The following is an 18,941-nucleotide window of genomic DNA, read 5'->3' on the forward strand; positions in this document are numbered from 1 at the left end:
CGACGCCCCAGACAAAGCCTCAGCTCGCAGCATGACCGAGCTTGCTTCTCGTGGCCTCCCAGCCAGCTGGGCCATGGTTAGAAATCCCCACTTGACTGGGAGCTCCTTGGGAGGGGGTCTCTGGGTGGAAAGAAGAAAGGAGAGTGTGAAGGAGAACAGAGGAGAGGGAAGAAGGGAAGGAGGAGAGGCTGCCAGGACAGGTGGCTTATTGAAACAAAACTGTCAGGAAAGTCTTAAAGTGTGTCCGCTCCAATGAACGTCAACCACGATTTCGTAGTTTTGTCTGTGCCTCCCAAGGCCCTTGCAAAGTTGGGGAGCACCTCCTGTGTGCCGGCCCTGAGCTGGGAGGGGCAGACAGAGCGATTGATATACTGCATGCTGTAGACCGAGGGCCCTGGGGGGCTACCAGTCGAGCAGATCTTCATGGAGACCATCTCGATTTTGTCCTCCTCACGTATCTGTTTATTCTGCTCAAACAGTGGAAACTGTTTTCTTATTAAGAGGGCTGTTCGTCCACAGAAAAACAGATGAAGGCCTCAGGCACTCGAGGAGACATTTCATCTAGGCTAAAGGGCAGGCGATGGTGGCAGTCGGAAACATATTAGGTTTTAAAATTAGAAACAAGAGGCATTAAACTCTACTCATATACGCATGTAGATTATATAGTACAGCTAATTACAGGGAACCTTGAGAAGAAAGGGATGAGGGTGTGTCCCGCAGAGCACACCTAAACCCTCGGCCGCTGCCCATGCAGAGTCTTATCCTCGAAGCAAATCTGGCTGGTTTAGGCGCACACACGAGTGAAGAGGAGACCGGGAGGGGCCAGAGTGCCTTGGGAAGACGTCACGAACTTCAGGAAGAGGTTCGTCACGGCTGGGTCTGAGCAGCTCCCCTCCCGATATGCACAGAAATCAAGAAGGGAGAAGCCCAAGGAGCAAGGACAGGCCCCTGACTGGAGAGTCGCCTGGAGCCTGGGGCCACCCTGCCCTGGCAGCCCACGTGCATGATGGGAAATTCCCACCTCCACTGCTGGTTCTGCTGCCACCCTGCCCCACTCAGCTCTGGGGCCCCGGGCTGGCGGCTGAGGGTGGACTGTGGATGGTACCTTTTCTCCAGCTGGGCAGGAGCAGTTGATAGTCTTCAAAACGCCGATCTGTTCACTGCCGGAGGTGGGAGGCGGCTGGGGCGGGGGTGAGGGCTCCGTCAGCACGGTCACCTGGCACTGGAAGGGAAGCAGAGCGGTCAGAACCTGGCTTCCTGCCCGGCACCACTCCCTGGAGCTTCCCTGCACAGGCAAAGGGGAGGCAGGAACCCTGAGGACACTGGAGCCTGAGCAGGGAGGGCAAGTAGCGTCTGACCGCAGGTGCTGGTACCCTGAGGCCCTGGAGTCAGACTGGCGTGGGCCAAGGGGCTCAGCCACTTCACTGGCCTCTCAGCAGCCTGTGGGAACCATTAACCCCTCTGAGTCTCAGTGCTAACCTCTGCAGAGTGGGGACAAGGGCGTTTCCATCACAATGCAGTGAGGAGGAGTTAGTAGGACACGGAGAAAGCATCCAGTTCAGAGTCCGGAACGCAGGAACCCAGCAGGTGTGCCCGTAATGACTTATTTCCTTACCCTCGCCAGCCCCCTCCCTCCCTCCTTTCTTCCCTTCCTCTCCCCCACTCCTTCTTTCCCTTTATTCTCTCCTGCTCTTACCCGTCTCCCTCCCTTTCCTTTCTCTCCTCTCTCTCTACAGTCAGGCTCAGCTGACTCCAGCCCCAGCCCTGGTAACGACCACCCCGGGTGCCTGTGCCCCCCACTCGTCCTGACACAGGACACGCTGACCGAGTGCTCACTGCGTCCGGGCCCGCGCCCGCCGAGTGCATGGATTTCAGCTTTCAACTCTGGGAGGCAGGACTATGGAAGCACCCTCGGAACTGGTATTTGGTAAATGGAGAGGGAGGGACCTGGACCGAGGCAGAGGTGGGGAGGCCCTGGGAGAGGCAGAACTGCGCCGGGGGCCCAGGAGCCTCTGCCCGCTGTTCCTGAACCCGTGTTGCCTCCTCCTGTCTTGCTGAGCAGCGCAGAGCATGGCGGCCTCCCCACTCTGAGCGCTGGCAGCAGAGATGCCGTTCCCCCCTGCCAGCCTCTGCCCCGTGCTCCCCAGAGCTGGGTCTCATCACTCAGCTGCAGCCCCGGGGGCCGTAGACCGAGGCTGGGGCAGACCTGCATGACCCGCTCCCCCAACCCACACCCGCCAGACCAGGAAACGGAACCCTAGCAATGACCATGGGGCTCCCTCCCAGGGCGCACTGTGGTGGCGGGTGTCCCCTGATCCCATCCCAGGGCCCAGGACACCCCTCCCTCGGGAAGCCAAGGACCCATTCCGCCCCCCCCAACCCCTCCATGCAGAGTCTCTGCTCACCGGACCCGAGGGGATGTCACAGCATGTCTCCAGTTCCGAGTGTCGGGAGTCACAGTAAATCACGATCCGCTGTAGGTCAAACTGGGAGGGAAAAGGAGGACAGAGAGTGAGTTTTGGGGGCTTTGGAACCCAGATCCTCCCTGCTTTCAGGCAGGCCCTGCTCAGGGATCAGGCCCGCTTCCCCTTCAGGGTCCTGTATGGTCTGACCCTGAGCTGAACTTCAGAGGGAGCCTACGTCTCATCTACAGACAGCCCATCCCTCTAACAGCGCGAACCCCAAGTGCAAGGTGAGTCAGCACAGACTGGGGGCAGCGTTTTCTCCTGCTCTGAATGTGCTACAGCTCAGGACCCTCACACGCCTCCTCCCGTCCACAATCCGTGGCCACTGCGTTCACTAAAGCCCCTGCCATGGTGCTGCCACCAACAGTCTCCAAAGGTTCAGAGTATCCCTGTTTTCAACTCTCTCATCTCCATGTGGTGGCTTAAGTGAACTTTTTTATATTAAAAATTTGCTTCTATCAAATAAAAGCAAAAATAAACAAATGGGACCTAATTACACTTACATGCTTTTGCACAGCAAATGAAACCACGGATTTTCACATCCATGCCTCTGCACGTGGTCTCCCTTCTAGGAAAACCCCTGAAAACTAGCAACCACACTGAGGCATCCCCTCAGGAGCTGTTGTAAAAATACACCCACAGATCTTCTGATGCTCCTCCAAGGGGTGGAGCCTCATCCACCTCCCCACCCCCGAGTGTAGGAGGGACCTGGTCACTGGCTTCTAAGGAACACAACATGGCAGAAGTGGCGGCGTGTCACTTCGAGATCAGCTGTGGAAAGGCTGGCTTCTTGGTGCGTGCGCGCATGGTCTCCTCGCTCGCGCGCGCGCAGCCTGGGGCCACCAGCTGGCATGCAGGGAGCTGCCCCACGGAGAAGCCACGTGGGGAGGAGCCAGGGCCGCTGCCAGCAATCCAACAGCAAGGAACCGAGCCCTCAGTCCGACAGCCCACGGGAGGCTGCCGGCAATCACCTGCGTGAGCTTGGAGGTGGTCTTTCAGCCCTGTTCTAACTTCAAGATCACAGCAATAGCCAATAGCTTGACAGCCACGTTATGAGAAACCCTGAGCAAGACCCACCCAGCTCAGCCCCTCCCAGATTCCTGAACCACAGAACCTGTGAGACAATAAGAGTTTGTTGTTTTCATCCCTCTTTTTTGGGCGGGGGATGGGGGGATGTTTGTTATGCAGCAACTGATAACTGATACACATCCTCTACTGTCAAGAAGAGTTCACGGGGTCTCTTCTCCACCACTTGGCTCCTTGTACATACAGCTAATACTGAACATAGCAGCCTGCATGGTAATTGTACATTTGTGTGTCCATCTTCCCCCAGGGCTCCCCATCCTGACCCACAGCCCTCAAACACACTGAGCTCTCTTTCCCTACCTGCTTTTCCCTCCTGCTCCTCACAAGGCTGGCTCCTCTCACCTTTCACCTCTGTAACCACCCATCAGAGCCCAGGCCCTCCCTGTCGCTTGTCATCCTGTACGTCCTTATAGGAGCAATGACCACAATGCCTCCTTTGTGTGCATTTCTCAGTTTACTTTTTAAACTGTGTTTCTCTGATTAGAACAGCAGTTCTGTGAGGCAGGCCTCTCCTATCCCTTGTGTTTCTCTGTACCCCCAGCCCCAGAGTACTTCCTGACACAGCAGATGTCCTGAGGCATAGAATGAATGGTTGAGTGGATACACGCATGCACCATGCACGGACAAACATTTATCGAATGGAAATTGAGCTAAATCAACGGATACTTATTTTATTAACACCAGTGCTGAATGCTCCCAGCCTTGCACCTCCCCTGTGCCCTTGTGCGGCCTGTGCTGCATTCGAAGGCCCTGAGCGAGCAGGCCAGGCAGCTCGACCTCACCCTCCTGGCTTTGGGACAGGCCCCGGCAGGTGTAAGCCCTCACTCCACAGACTGGACTCAGCAGAAACAGTAACAATTCCAGTTGTCTGTCTGTTGTATTTCCTGTAGAGACACCAGCCCACAGACAGGAGAAAATGACAAAACACAGAATCATGCTTTGGAACAAGGCCTATTTTAAAGAGAGGGTCCTGCTTTCTGCATTAGCAAGCGTACATGCTCAGCGGCTGGGTCTGTCTGGCAAGGCCACAGGGACAGAGGTGGAGAAGGAAGGCAAGGTCAGGGTCAGGGAGGTGCACAGGTGGCCTGGGGCCTGCACACGTGCACTCAGGGTGGGTAGCAGGGCCTGGGAGCCAGGAGGGGTCTCTTCCAACTGCCTGGAATCCCACCATTCCCTGTCCCACCTTCCTCCCTCTCCCCTCCCTCCACCATGTCAGGGAGCCCACCTCCTGATGCCCCTCTGCCCCCACCCCCTGGGATCTCTGCTCCCGTTTACATCCTCAGCAATTCCAGGCTGAACTGCGGCAGGGTCCTCTCTCCAGCCCCAGTTTCCCTCCGTGCCCACCATGTGCAGCTTGGTGACCCTTTCCTGACTACAGTGTGGAAACCAATCAGGGTGCAGAGAGCTGAGGATCTGAGATCAGCCGGGCCCGGGTCTGAGCCTCAGCTCTGCTCTTCTCTCAGAGCAGCTGGTCAAGGCACCCAATCCCCTGAGCCTCGGTTTCCTCTTCTGTCAGATGGAGATGCTGACATGACTCCTAGGGCACCGTGAAGACCAGGTGAGGTCAGACACTAGTGTCCATGGCAGGTGGAGCTGCAGGGTGCTGTGGTCTCTCCCCACCGTGTTCAAGCCTGAGCTACATGGTCACAAGTGCCCCAGCCTACGCTTCTGGAAGGTTTACGAAGGGTTGCGGGGTTCATTGATCCTCCCTTCATGTAGTTCATCAGGATTCATTTTTAATCTAGAAACCCAGCACAAAACAGGAAGTGGGCACAGTATTCCTCTGACAAACGTCAGGTTCTGGGATTCCCCGGCACTGGGTACAACGTGGACACTCACCTAATGGCAATGGGCCAGAGGAGGAGAGAGTGGGACCCAGCCCAGACCCCAGACTCCACACTGTGGGTTAAAAGGGCCCAGTTAAGGGCCCAATGTGACCATCGAATCTGAGAGTCAGCACGGGACAGGACCTGGAGGCCCAGACTCACAGTAAAGGCAGAACTTCCAAGCAGACGGTGAGGCCTGCACCCCCGCCTCCTAATTCTGCCACTTTTTTTTTTTCTAACATCTTTATTGGAGTATAATTGCTTTACAATGGTGTGTTAGTTTCTGCTTTATAACAAAGTGAATCAGTTATACATATACATATATCCCTATATCTCTTCCCTCTTGTGTCTCCTTCCCTCCCACCCTCCCTATCCCACCCCTCTAGGTGGTCGCAAGGCACCGAGCTGATCTCCCAGAGTGACTCAATCTCTGTGCTGAACGTCCTTACAGAATGGGGACAATGCGGTGAGTGAGGTCACAGCCTGCAACATGGAGGACCTAGTCAGCCCGTGAGAACTTCTGGGAACATGGTGGGTGGCAGAGAGCAAGGTGCTGGCCGGCGCCTGTGGCTCTGACACCCACCGGCGGCCCCTGCTCAGACTCTGGGTGGACTCTGCGCCTGCCCCCCGCCACTGCCGGGGCGGAAGGAGGGCAAACGCGGGCCCAGCCCCCTTCTTCCCAGTCGAGCCTGAATGCTCTCGTCCCTGGAGGACTCTTCTTTACCCAAAACTGAATCGAGGCTTTGGGGCCGGTGCAGAGCAGCGAAGCCGGCAGTCCACCAGCTCCAGGGCACTGAGCGGTGGAAGGGGCGCTGCTCTGGGTCTGTGCTGCTCAAGGCGAGTGAGCGAGGGCTGGTCCCGAGCACGAGAACCAGCCACGCGATGAACCCAGAGAGCTGGAGGGCATCAGAAATTAACCCCTCTGGTTCCTGATAGGGGTTACGGCTTCTCAGCAACCAACCCTATCCCCTGGGATTTGGAGCTGGGCAGGCCTGGGACACAGGAGCGGGAAACGGAGGGAAGGCTGGCAGGGCCTCCGGGGAGTCACGGGGCAGGGGTCCCAGCATGGCAGGTCCCAGACCAGCTGGACCCCCAGAGCCTAGGAGCACCCCTTCCCAGCCCCGGGCCCCAAGGGTTTGAGTCTCCTCTCCCCGCAGCTCGGAGACGGGCTCCCCGTCCATCAGCCTAGATGCCCACTGACTTGCCTGGCCGCTTCTGTTGCACATCCCTCAGCAGAGAGTCACCCGGGAGCCAGGATCCCCAGGCCAGCCCCCAGCCCTGCCCCCTTTCCCAGCCCAGGCCCTGGCCTCTCACCTCCTTCCCTAACAGGGCCCACCCGCCTTCTCCTTCCATCCACCCTACTCTGCAGCCCCAGGAAACGGCCTCCAGTACAGCCCTGGGCTCTCCCCACCCTCCTCAACCTTTGCTGCCCCTTCACCTACAGGTGGATCCCAGGGCCTGTGCACTAGCGAGGCCTGGCCCTGCCTCCTGCCCCTCCCCTCCCCCACCACGCTTCAGCTCCTGCCACCTCCCATCCTGCGCACAGACAAATCCAATTCATCCTTCCAGGCTCACCCCAGAAGTCACTTGCCTCCGGGAAGCCACCCCTGCCCACCCCCTCCTGTCTTCCCCCATCCGCCTACCCTGTTCATTGAGGTCGGATGCCTTTCCTCTGGGCCCCGTAATATCTGATGCTCACCCCTTCCTGTCTTCCCCCATCCGCCTACCCTGTTCCTTGAGGCTGGATGCCTTTCCTCTGGGCCCCATAATATCTGATGCTTACTGTTATCAAAAAAGTAATTCAAAGAGACTGAAAAGATCTCAGTGTGATCCTCTCCTTTTATAAGAGACCATAAGTAGCTTCAAGTCAGAGTCTTAAAGCCTTTTTCTATTCAGTAAACACAATGTTGAGAGACAAGACGGAGAGCAGTCGCCACCCACTGGGGCGCTCATATCCCCCCGGGACACGCAGACAGCACCTGCTTGATCACATGAACCCCACAGCACGACACGAGGCACTAGCACGAGTCCCACTGACGCTGCCCACATGGACGGGAAGGGCCAGGCGGCAGGCTGGGGGCAGCTGGTACGCATTTACCACTTTCCATCCCTGGCATATACATTTGACAGAACTCATCAAAATATGTACTTAAGATCTGTGCATTTTACTATATATGATTAGGCCTCAATAAAGAATAAAATAAAATATGTGTTGATTGAGTGAATTAATTTAGCCTCACTGAACCAAAGCTTATTTAAAAATAGGAACAGGGCTTCCCTGGTGGCGCAGTGGTTGAGAGTCCACCTGCCGATGCAGGGGACACGGGTTCGTGCCCTGGTCCGGGAAGATCCCACATGCCGCGGAGCGTCTGGGCCCGTGAGCCATGGCCGCTGAGCCTGCGCGCCCGGAGCCTGTGCTCCGCAATGGGAGAGGCCACAACAGTGAGAGGCCCGCGTACCGCAAAAAAAAAAGAAACACATAGAAGTATTTCTGAGCTCAGTGGTAATCAGGGAAATGCAGATAGAACCACAATAAAATACCATCGTATGCCCATCCGATTGGCAAAACAACAACAAAAACGTTTAAAAAAAAATCTATCAATGTGTTGGTGAGGATCTAAGAAAATGGGTCTTTCATACGTTGCTGGTGGACACATAAATGTTCTGTCTCTTTGTTGAGAAGTTAAAATATGCCGGAAAGTCAAAAATTGTTTACCCTGCAATCTAATCATTGAATGCCCCAGAGAAACTCTCCCAACTGGTACATCTCCAGCCTCAACGGCACGTGTTACCCTGCTTTCTTCATGAGGAAGGTACATCTGGAGACGTGTCAGCACCTTCAAGACCCAAGACTTGCTGGTTATGATGGTGAAGCAGCAAAACAATCTAAATACTCACTAGCAGGAGAACAAATAAGCAAAATGTACGATAAAATGAAGGATTATGCAGCAGATGAAAGAAATAAAAGCTTAGACACATAATTTTGAGAGAAAAAAACAAGACGTGCCTATACACGCTGAACGTTATCTACATAAATTTCAAAATATCCAGCACACGTCCAGCAACCCTGTATTTGATAACAGAAATACATATACGTGTAAAAAAAGAAAAGAAATGGTCTTGGAGAGAGCTATCCCAGATCATGATTTGGTCACTTCTCGAGAAGCAGGGGACACTCCCGGTCAGAAGGATCAAGCTGACTTCCGCTTGAAGACAGCACGTAAGTGTACATGTGTTACGTGTGTGCATGTTCACGGTGTGTGTGTCTGTGTGTACAGATGTGGGGATGCATTCGTAGAGGAAAGAAAGACACAGTAAAGGAAAGCGAAAAAAAAGAAAAAGAATTAAGGAGGGAAAAGAAAGAATAAAGAAGGAAAGAACACTGATGTAATGGTGATGGAAAGACAGCTATTACCAGCCACTGAGTCTTCCCCACTTAATACCCCTGGTTGGTGAAATGAGGATGATTTTTACTTATTTTCCATATACTTTCCTATATGTTCCAATTTTTTTACAATCAGAGAAGAAGGGAAAAGAGTCTGAATTTACAGGGAACTGTGTAACTCTATTTCTCTGCCCATCGATTTGTCTACATACACATGTAGATATATGTCCCGTGTCCCCAGTGCAGAGCACAGTGCTTGGCACAGAGTAGGTGCTCAGCATATACATGGTAAATGATCAAGTGGCTAAACAATTAAATGAACGAGTGAATGAATGAGTGATGGTGATACGGCAGTTTTCTGAGTCAGGGTCCTCCCTCCTAAGACAGTGCAAGGTGATGACCTGATACATGATACACACAGGTGCAGGGGACATCAGGAGCACGTGGCGCCTGAGGCTTCTCCCCGGTGACCCCAGGATCTTGGCTGCAGAAGGCCCGCCAGTACTCACGTCGATGGGCACGCTGTCATAGAGGCGCTTGCCGATCACGGTCTTCCCCTGGATGTCGATGTTCTCCCTCTCCTCGATGGGCAGTGTCTGCACCAGCGCACAGTCTATGTACAGGGAGACGTTCTGGGCCTGGATGCTCAGGGCCACCTTGTGCCAGTCCCGGTTGAAAAGGTCATGGACCCGGGGACCTCGGAAGACCACCCTGACGGCATCCTTCATGGCACCCACAGCGTTGTACTCCACGGCCTTGTTCTCGCCGTCCAGCCGGATGGACACCTGGGGAGGAGAGGACCAGAGGCCCCTTGAGCTGCATGGGACCAAGGGAGGAGAGGGCAGCTGGGGAGGGGAGATCGTGGAGTCAGACCCGACAAATCTGAGTCTGATCCTAGCCGTGACCCTCACCAGCTGGTCAGCCTTGGGCAAAGCACTTCCCATCCCTAAGCCCTGGTGTCCTCCTCACGACAATGGTGTTACTGACACCTACCTTACAGGCTCATCTAAACCCTGTATTAAATGGAAGATCTGAGCTCGCACGTTAATCCAGGGGTCAAAATCTCAAGTACCCGAGGGCTCTGCAGGTAAGAGCACCTTTGTGAAACTACAAAGGGACTGGGGAGGAGGGGATCGATCTGTGAGACTGACCAGAAACACTGACTGGTTTCAGCTTCTTTTAAAACCGCAGACGGCAGAACAGAATCCATCTGTGTCTAGATACCAGGTGCCAGTCTGAGACCCCATCCACTCACCCAAACTCTCTCTCACCTGGCAGCTAAAATTGAAGCCCTGGTAGAATAAAGCAACTCGGTGGCAGGGACCTTGGCTGTCTGTTCACTGGATTACCCTCCAGCCCTCTGCAAAATGCCTTGAAAACTCTGGAAGGAAGTTTTACTTTCCTCTGCGTTTTAAGAATGAATGAGGGGTTTCCCTGGTGGCGCAGTGGTTAAGAATACACCTGCCAATGCAGGGGACACGGGTTTGAGCCCTGGTCCGGGAAGATCCCACATGCCGCGGAGCAACTAAACCCATGCACCGCAACTACTGAGCCTGAGCTCTAGTGCCTGTGAGCCACAACTACTGAGCCCTTGTGTCACAACTACTGAAGCCCGCACGCCTAGAGCCTGTGCTTCGCAACAAGAGAAGCCACCGCAATGAGAAGCCCGTGCACCACAACGAAGAGTAGTCCCCGCTCACCGCAACTAGAGAAAGCCCGCGTGCAGCAATGAAGATCCAATGCAGCCAAAAAATAAAATAAATTAATTTTTTTAAATGAATGAATGAAGTAACGAATGAACGTATCCTCATCCATGTGCTTATTCTTTCATCCCTTGCACGATACCCACTGAACATCCTCTGTGACAGGCAAGCAACCTGCTAGGTGTCAGGAATGCAGGAGTGGGCAAGATCAATACTGCCTCAGCGCATGGAGGTGGGGGACGTAATGTGACACAGAAAATAGGTATTCACTGAGCAAATGGATGGGTGGGTATATTCTTGTCCAGTCTCCATGGGGTTAGCCTCCATCAGCCCTGATATCCACGCTCCACCTCTCTCTACCTGGATCTGGACTCCCAGACTCTGACCTTTGACTTCCTGACCTGGGCTCCGATGCCCTTCGGCTTCTAGTTAGTCTGGCCCATGGGAGCGGAAATCAAAGCGCGGGAAGAGAGAGGGGTCTGGTATTGACTCTCCTGCCCTCCCAGCTTCCCTGCGGTTCCAGACGGCCATGTTCCTCCACATGCCAGGGCCCTTTGGAAGCCCTCCCTCCTCCACGACTCCAGAACACGACGTCTCCGCGAACCACCAACCTCTCCCTGCCCAGGCCATCCAGGCCCCGGGCAGGAACTTCCTGCTGCTGCTAATCCCAGGACACCACAATATCTTTTTGGTTTCCTTAACCCTGACCCTTAACCTCATCAGCTCCCTTACCCCGAGACACTTTACTAAAACGCTCTTCAAAACTCTGGGCTGTCTACCGCTTGCCCACACCCAAATTGGCAAGTCACTTTTAAGCTGTGTGACCTCGGGCAGGTTTTTAACCTCTGTGTGTTGTTTCCTCATTTGTAAAATGGCACTGATGATAGTGCCTACTTGATAGAGCTGTTATGAGAATTAAATGAATTTATAGATATGTAAAATACATGGTACTTATTCATCAGGCACTGTTCTAAATACTATCTACAATAAATGAAGCAAGTTCAAAGACATCACCGCAGTGAAGCCTTCTCTGACACACACGTGTAACTGGATTCTAACCTGGTCCTTTGCTCTCACATCCTCAGGCATGTGGATTTATTTGTTTTTTCAGAGCATTTCGGGTCAGTATATGAAAGCATTTCGGGTCATTTATTTCATCCGCCCGTTTCCTGCCTGCCCTGCCCCATCCTTTTAAGCAGGCCCCCTGTCTCTACTGGTCATCTCTTTAACCCCAGTGGCTAGGACAACACACGCCATATAGTAGGACTCAACAGAAAGGGAATGAATGAATGAGAGCCCCGAGGTTAAAGGAAGGAGCCCACTGCCCTGCAGGGAACCAGCCACAGTGTTTATGACACCACCCAGGTGTTCTGGTTTCTCTGTCTCGGGTCCCCCACATGGCTTCAGCACAGCCAAGGGGAACCTAAAATTTATTTTTAACTGCATTGTCTGCTGGTATGTTACGGTTAGGGTGAAAAACAAAACTATGAACCCCTGACTAATAACCTGAAACTTCTCGTAAGCATAATCTAATAATCATGATTAAGCCTGGTCTCTTTCTTGATATCAGTTTCACCTGTTTGAGCCCTGTACCCCTGAGCCACCTGGGGAGCTTCACGAGGACATGGGTTTTTCTCCAATGTTTCTATTTCTCCCAGCACCACACAGAGCAGAGGAAGGCCTGGCAGGCCCGAGTCCAAGCTGGGGGGGCCTCAGGAGGGCACTCCATGCCTCAGATCCATCAGCAAACCCTGTTGGTTCTATTTTCAAACTACATATGCAGAATCCCATCATTTCTCCCCAGGTCGCTATGACTACTTGGTCTGAGTCAGTATCACCCTTTGCCGAGAGGACCACAGCGGTCTCCCAGGCTCCCTGTCCCAGGCCAGCCCACCTCGCAGAGCCTACTCTCCAGTCCCTGCACTGGCTTCCAGCCTGTTCCGAGTCTCACCTCTACCCCTCCACCCTGTTCCAGAACTAGCCTCCTCCTGGCCCTTTATCAGATCTGGAATGAGTGCCCCTCAGTCTCTCCAAAGGACAAACGGGGAAAATGCCAACGGTCAAGGGTGGTTTTAAATTCTCCGTGGGGTCAGGGTGTAAAAATCTAGATCCTGTTATTACCGGGCTACGGGACAAAGAGCACGTGACAGCGTGGCTCACACCGGTCGGCTCACAGGTCATCTTCTACGTGGGCTCTGTCCACTTCTCCTGTGTCCGGTCAGGACTTCCCCGAGGCGTGGGGTGGCCACCACGTCATTTTCAGTGAAGGGCACGTCCCAAAGTGAAGGGCACGTCCCAAAGCGAAGGGCACGTCCCAAAGCGAAGGGCACGTCCCAAAGCTTGTTCAGTGGAATGGAACAGCCAGGCGCCTCTCTGAAAAGGCAGGTTCTGTCTCTGCATGGCTCTGCAGGATTCCAGCCCAGGGCTCATTCTGGCAGAAGGAGGGGAGGAGGCCGACACGGCCCTGCAAACGCCATGGAGGAAGAGGACCCAGACTGAGGGGTGGTGCGGGCTCGCCCCATAGGACTGCCATGGCAGGTGCCCAGGCCCACAGCACAGGACCCCGGGAGACTGGAGACGTGCGCGTCTGCAATGGAGGTGGGTGAGGGTCACGACGAGCTGCCTGCTCTCTGGAGAAGAGTCTCACCTCCTGCAGTCGGCCTCCCACACTCAGGAAATCAGGCCACTGGGCGGTCAAGGCTGACCATGGTTCTGCATCTCAGTTTGACCAGGGACGCTGCAGGAGTGTCATTCAACAGGACTAATGGATGGGGACTAATGGATGCCTGCGGGGCACAGCGGTCAAAAGACAGACTTGGAGCTCGACTGTCTGGGTTCAAATCCCACCTCTCCCCCTCACGACCTACGAAGACATGGGCAGACGCCTAAAGCTTGCTGTGGGTCAGGCTCCTCTCGGTAAGATGGTAACAGCAGAACCTACCCATAGGGCTGTTAGGAGGACTGAGTTAAGATTTGTGAAGCACTCGGGACAGTCCTTGGCTCCTCCTGACTGCGTGTGAGTGTGGATAAGAGGTGCCCTCGGGGGCAGGGTCCGGCTTCAACCACGGGAAGTGAGCTCGCTGCCACGGAGGAAGTCGCCTCTGGGGGAGGAGCCGTGAGTGTGGCTGCCGCAGTGCAATGGCCTGAGCTTTTATTTTATTTCAACCCCAAGTGAGAAGAAAGTCAGTGTCCCCCAGCTGAAGATGAGCAATGTCGCTACACAGTTCATTCTTCAAGAGAGGACCAGGGTAAATGACAGGTACGGTGGGTCCACGAACTCCGAGGACAAGCGGATCGGGATCTGCATCTCAGATCGGTGTATGGTGTTGGTGGCCTGGGCCTGACACAGGTCCTCCCTCACTCGGCTGCGTGCTGTTGACAGGTGGGCCTACCTTCACAGGGACTGAGAGCCAGCACGCACCAGACACGGGCAAAGACGAGCTGCAGAGCTCCATTCGAGGTAAAACCAGAGACTACCATAAAAACTTGCATCACACATCAGGCAGCATTCTAGACGCTTTAGAGACATCATTCCACATGGTGCTTCCGCTAACCGTTCCTGGGAGGTTTTCTGTTTTCCATTTTCCAGCTAAGAGCATCAAGACTCAGAAAGCAAACGTGGAGATTGATTCAAGATGGCAGAGTAGGACGTGCGCTCACTCCCTCTTGCGAAAGCACCGGAATCACAACTAGCTGCTGAACAATCATTGACAGGAAGACACTGGAACTCACCAAAAATGATACCCCACATCCAAAGACAAAGGAGAAGCTGCAGTGAGACGGTAGGAGGGGCGCAGTCACAATCAAATCAAATCCCATAACCGCTGGGTGGGTGACTCAGACTGGAGAACACTTATACCACAGGAGTCCACCCACTGGAGTGAACGTTCTGAGCCCCACGTCAGGCTTCCCAACCTGGGGGTCCGGCAACAGGAGAAGGAACTCCTAGAGAATCAGACTTTGAAGGCTAGCGAGATTTGACTGCAGGACTTCGACAGGACTGGGGGAAACAGAGACTCCACTCTTGGAGGGCACACACAAAGTAGTGTGTGCATAGGGACCCAGGGGAAGGAGCAGTGACTCCAGAGGAGACTGAACCAGACCTACCTGCTGGTGTTGGAGGGTCTCCTGCAGAGGCAGGGGGTGGCTGTGGCTCACCATGAGGACAAGGATACTGGCAGCACAAGTTCTGGGAGGTACTCCTTGGCGTGAACCCTCCCAGAGTCCGCCATCAGCCCCACCAAAGAGCCTGTAGCCTCCAGTGTTGGGCCACCTCAGGCCAAACAACCAACATGGAGGAAACTCAGCCCCACCCATCAGCAGACAAGCAGATTAAAGTTTTACTGAGCTCTGCCCACCAGAGAAACACCCAGCTCTACCCATGACCAGTCCCTTGCATCAGGAAACTTGCACAAGCATCGCCTCATCCACCAGAGGGCAGACAGCAGAGGCAAGAAGAATTACAGTCCTGCAGCCTGCGGCACAAAAACCACATTCACAGAAAGACAGACAAGATGAAAAGGCAGAGAGCTATGTACCAGATGAAGGAACAAGATAAAACCCCAGAAAAACAACTAAATGAAGTGGAGATAGGCAACCTTCCAGAAGAAGAATTCAGAATAATGATAGCGAAAATGATCCAGGACCTTGGAAAAAGAATGGAGGCAAAGATCAAGAAGATGCAAGAGATGTTTAACAAAGACCTAAAAGAATTAAAGAACAAACAAACAGAGATGAACAATACAATAATTGAAATGAAAAATACACTAGAAGGAATCAATAGCAGAATACCTGAGGCAGAAGAACGGATAAATGACCTGGAAGACAGAATGGTGCAATTCACTACTGCAGAACAGAATAAAGAAAAAAGAATGAGAAGAAATGAAGACAACCTAAGAGACCTCGGGGACAACATTAAACACACCAACATTCACATTGTAGGGGTCCCAGAAGGAGAAGAGAGAGAGAAAGGACCTGAGAAAATATAAGAAGAGATTATAGTCAAAAACTTCCGTAACATGGGAAAGGAAATAGCCCACCAAGTCCAGGAAGTGCAGAGAGTCCCAGGCAGGATAAAACGCAAGGAGAAACACGCCGAGACACATAGTAATCAAACTGACAAAAATTAAAGACAAACAAAAATTAAAAGCAACAAGGGAATAACATACACAACGTTAACAGCTGATTTCTCAGCAGAAACTCTACAAGCCAGAAGGGAGTGGCATAATATATTTAAAGTGATGAAAGGGAAGAACCTACAACAAAGATTACTCTACCCAGCAAAGACCTCATTCAGATTCAACGTAGAAATCAAAAGCTTTACAGACAAGCAAAAGCAGAGAATTCAGCACCACCAAACCAGCTCTACAACAAATGCTAAAGGAACTTCCCTAAGTGGGAAACACAAGAGAAGAAAAGGACCTACAAAAACAAACCCCAAACAATTAAGAAAATGGTAATAGGAACATAAATATCGACAATCACCTCAAATGTGAATGGATTAAATGCTCCAACCAAAAGACACAGGCTTGCTGAATGGATACAAGAACAAGACCCATATATATGCTGTCTACAAGAGACCCACTTCAGACCTAGGGACACATACAAACTGAAAGTGAGGGGATGGAAAAAGGTATTCCATGCAAATGGAAATCAAAAGAAAGCTGGAGTAGTAATCCTCATATCAGATAAAATAGACTTTAAAATAAAGAATGTTACAAGAGACAAGGAAGGACACTACACATAATGATCAAGGGATCAATCCAAGAAGAAGAGGTAACAATTATAAACATATATGAACCCAACACAGGAGCACCTCAATACACAAGGCAAATGCTAACAGCTATAAAAGAGGAAATCGACAGTAACACAATAATAGTGGGGGACTTTAACACCTCACTTACACCAATGGACAGATCATCCAGACAGAAAATTAATAAGGAAACACAAGCTTTAAATGACACAACAGACCAGATAGATTTAATTGATATCTATAGGACATTCCATCTGAAAACAGCAGATTACACTTTCTTCTCAAGTGCACACAGAATATTCTCCAGGATACTTCACATCTTGGGTCACAAATCAAGCCTCAGTTAATTTAAGAAAACTGAAATCATATCAAGCATCTTTTCCAACCACAACACTATGAGATTAGAAATCAATTACAGGGAAAAAAATGTAAAAAACACAAACACATGGAAGCTAAACAATACGTTACTAAATAACCAGGAGATCACTGAAGAAATCATAGAGGAAAAAAAAATACCTAGAGGCAAATGACAATGAAAACACGATGATCCAAAACCTATGGGATGCAGCAAAAGCAGTTCTAAGAGGGACGTTTATAGCAATAAAATCCTACCTCAAGAAACAAGAAAAATCTCAAATAAACAATCTAACCTTACACCTAAAGGAACCAGAGAAAGAAGAACAAACAAAACCCAAAGTTAGCAGAAGGAAAGAAATCATAAAGATGAGAGCAGAAATAAATGAAATAGAAACAAAAAAACAATAGCAAAGATCAATAAAACTAAAAGCTGGTTCTTTGAGAAGATAAATAAAACTGATAAACCCTTAGCCAGACTCATCAAGAAAAAGAGGGAGAGGACTCAAATCAATAAAATTAGAAATGAAAAAGGAGAAGTTACAATGGACACTGCAGAAATACAAAGCATCATAACAGACTACTAAAAGCAACTCTATGCCAATAAAATGGACAACCTGGAAGAAACGGACAAATTCTTAGAAAGGTATAACCTTCCAAGACTGAATCTGGAAGAAATAGAAAATATGAACAGACCAATCACAAGTAATGAAATTGAAACTGTGATTAAAAATCTTCCAGCAAACAAAAGTCCAGGACCAGATGGCTTCACAGGTGAATTCTATCAAACATTTAGAGAAGAGCTAACACCCATCCGTTTCAAACTCTTCCAAAAAACTGCAGAGGAAGGAATAGTCCCAAACTCATAAAAAAGAAAATTACAGACTAATATCACTGATGAATACAGATGCAAAAATCCTCAACAAAATATTAGCAAAGGATCCAACTACACATTAAATACTAGGATCCAACAACACATTAAAAGGATCATACACCATGATCAAGTGGGATTTATGCCAGGGATGCAAGGATTCTTCAATATACGCAAATAAGTCAATGTGATACACCATATTAACAAACTGAAGATTAAAAACCATATGATCATCTCAATAGATGCAGAAAAAGCTTTTGACAAAATTCAACACCAATTTATGATAAAAACTCCCAGAAAGTGGGCATAGAGGGAACCTACCTCAACATAATAAAGGCCATATATGACAGACCCACAGCCAACATCCTTCTCAATGGTGAAAAACTGAAAGCATTTCCTCTAAGATCAGGAACAAGACAAAGATGTCCACTCTCACCACTACCATTCAACATAGTTTTGGAAGTCCTAGCCACGACAATCAGAGAAGAAAAGAAAGAAAAGGAATCCAAATTGGAAGAGAAGTAAAACTGTCACTGTTTGCAGATGACATACTATACATAGATAATCCTAAAGATGTCACCAGAAAACTGCTAGAGCTAATCAATGAATTTGGTAAAGTTGCAGGATACAAAATTAATGCACAGAAATCTCTTGCATTCCTATACACTAACAACGAAAGATCAGAAAGAGAAATTAAGAAAACAATCCCATTCACCACTGCAACAAGAAGAATAAAATACCTAGGAATAAACCTACCTAAGGAGGTCAGAGACCTGTACTCAGAAAACTATAAGACACTGATGAAAGAAATCAAAGATGACACAAAACAGATGGAGACATATACCACGTTCTTGGATTGAAAGAATCAATATTGTGAAAATGACTGTAATACCCAAAGCAATCCACAGATTCAATGCAATCCCTATCAAATCACCAATGGCAGTTTTTACAGAACTAGAACAAAAAGTCTTAAAATTTGTATGGAGACACAAAAGACCCCAAATAGCCAAAGCAGTCTTGAGGGAAAAAAACAGAGCTGGAGGAATCAGACTCCCTGACTTCAGACTATAGTACAAAGCTACAGTAATTAAGTAATTACAGTAATTAAGACAGTATGGTACTGGCACAAAAACAGAAACATAGAGCAGTGGAACAGGATAGAAAGCCCAGAGATAAAGCCACGCACCTATGGTCAACTAATCTATGACAAAAGAGGCAAGGATATACAATGGAGAAAAGACGGTCTCTTCAATAAGTGGTGCTGGAAAACTGGACAGCTACATGTAAAAGAATGAAATTAGAACATTCCCTAACACCATACACAAAAATAAACTCAAAATGGATTAAAGACCTAAATGTAAGACTGGACACTATAAAACGCTTAGAGGAAAACATAGGCAGAACACTCTTTGACATAAATCACAGCAAGATCCTTTTTGACCCACCTCATAGAGAAATGAAAATAAAAACAAAAATAAACAAATGGGACCTAATGAAAC

General features: G+C 50.5%; 1 protein-coding gene across 1 annotated transcript in view; it reads right to left on the bottom strand.

The window, feature by feature from the left end:
- The window catches only part of COL22A1 (collagen type XXII alpha 1 chain), a 265,238-nt gene that overhangs the window by 179,194 nt on the left and 67,103 nt on the right, over window positions 1-18,941 (bottom strand). The window contains exons 7-9 of the mRNA XM_060128072.1: window positions 9,272-9,547; window positions 2,406-2,486; window positions 1,106-1,222 (exon numbers count right to left, since the gene is read on the bottom strand). Coding sequence (XP_059984055.1) covers window positions 1,106-1,222; window positions 2,406-2,486; window positions 9,272-9,547 — 474 coding nt within the window. The remainder of the gene's footprint in view (window positions 1-1,105; window positions 1,223-2,405; window positions 2,487-9,271; window positions 9,548-18,941) is intronic.

The sequence above is a fragment of the Lagenorhynchus albirostris genome, chromosome 17 (assembly GCF_949774975.1).
Source record: "Lagenorhynchus albirostris chromosome 17, mLagAlb1.1, whole genome shotgun sequence".
Lineage (NCBI taxonomy): Eukaryota > Metazoa > Chordata > Mammalia > Artiodactyla > Delphinidae > Lagenorhynchus > Lagenorhynchus albirostris.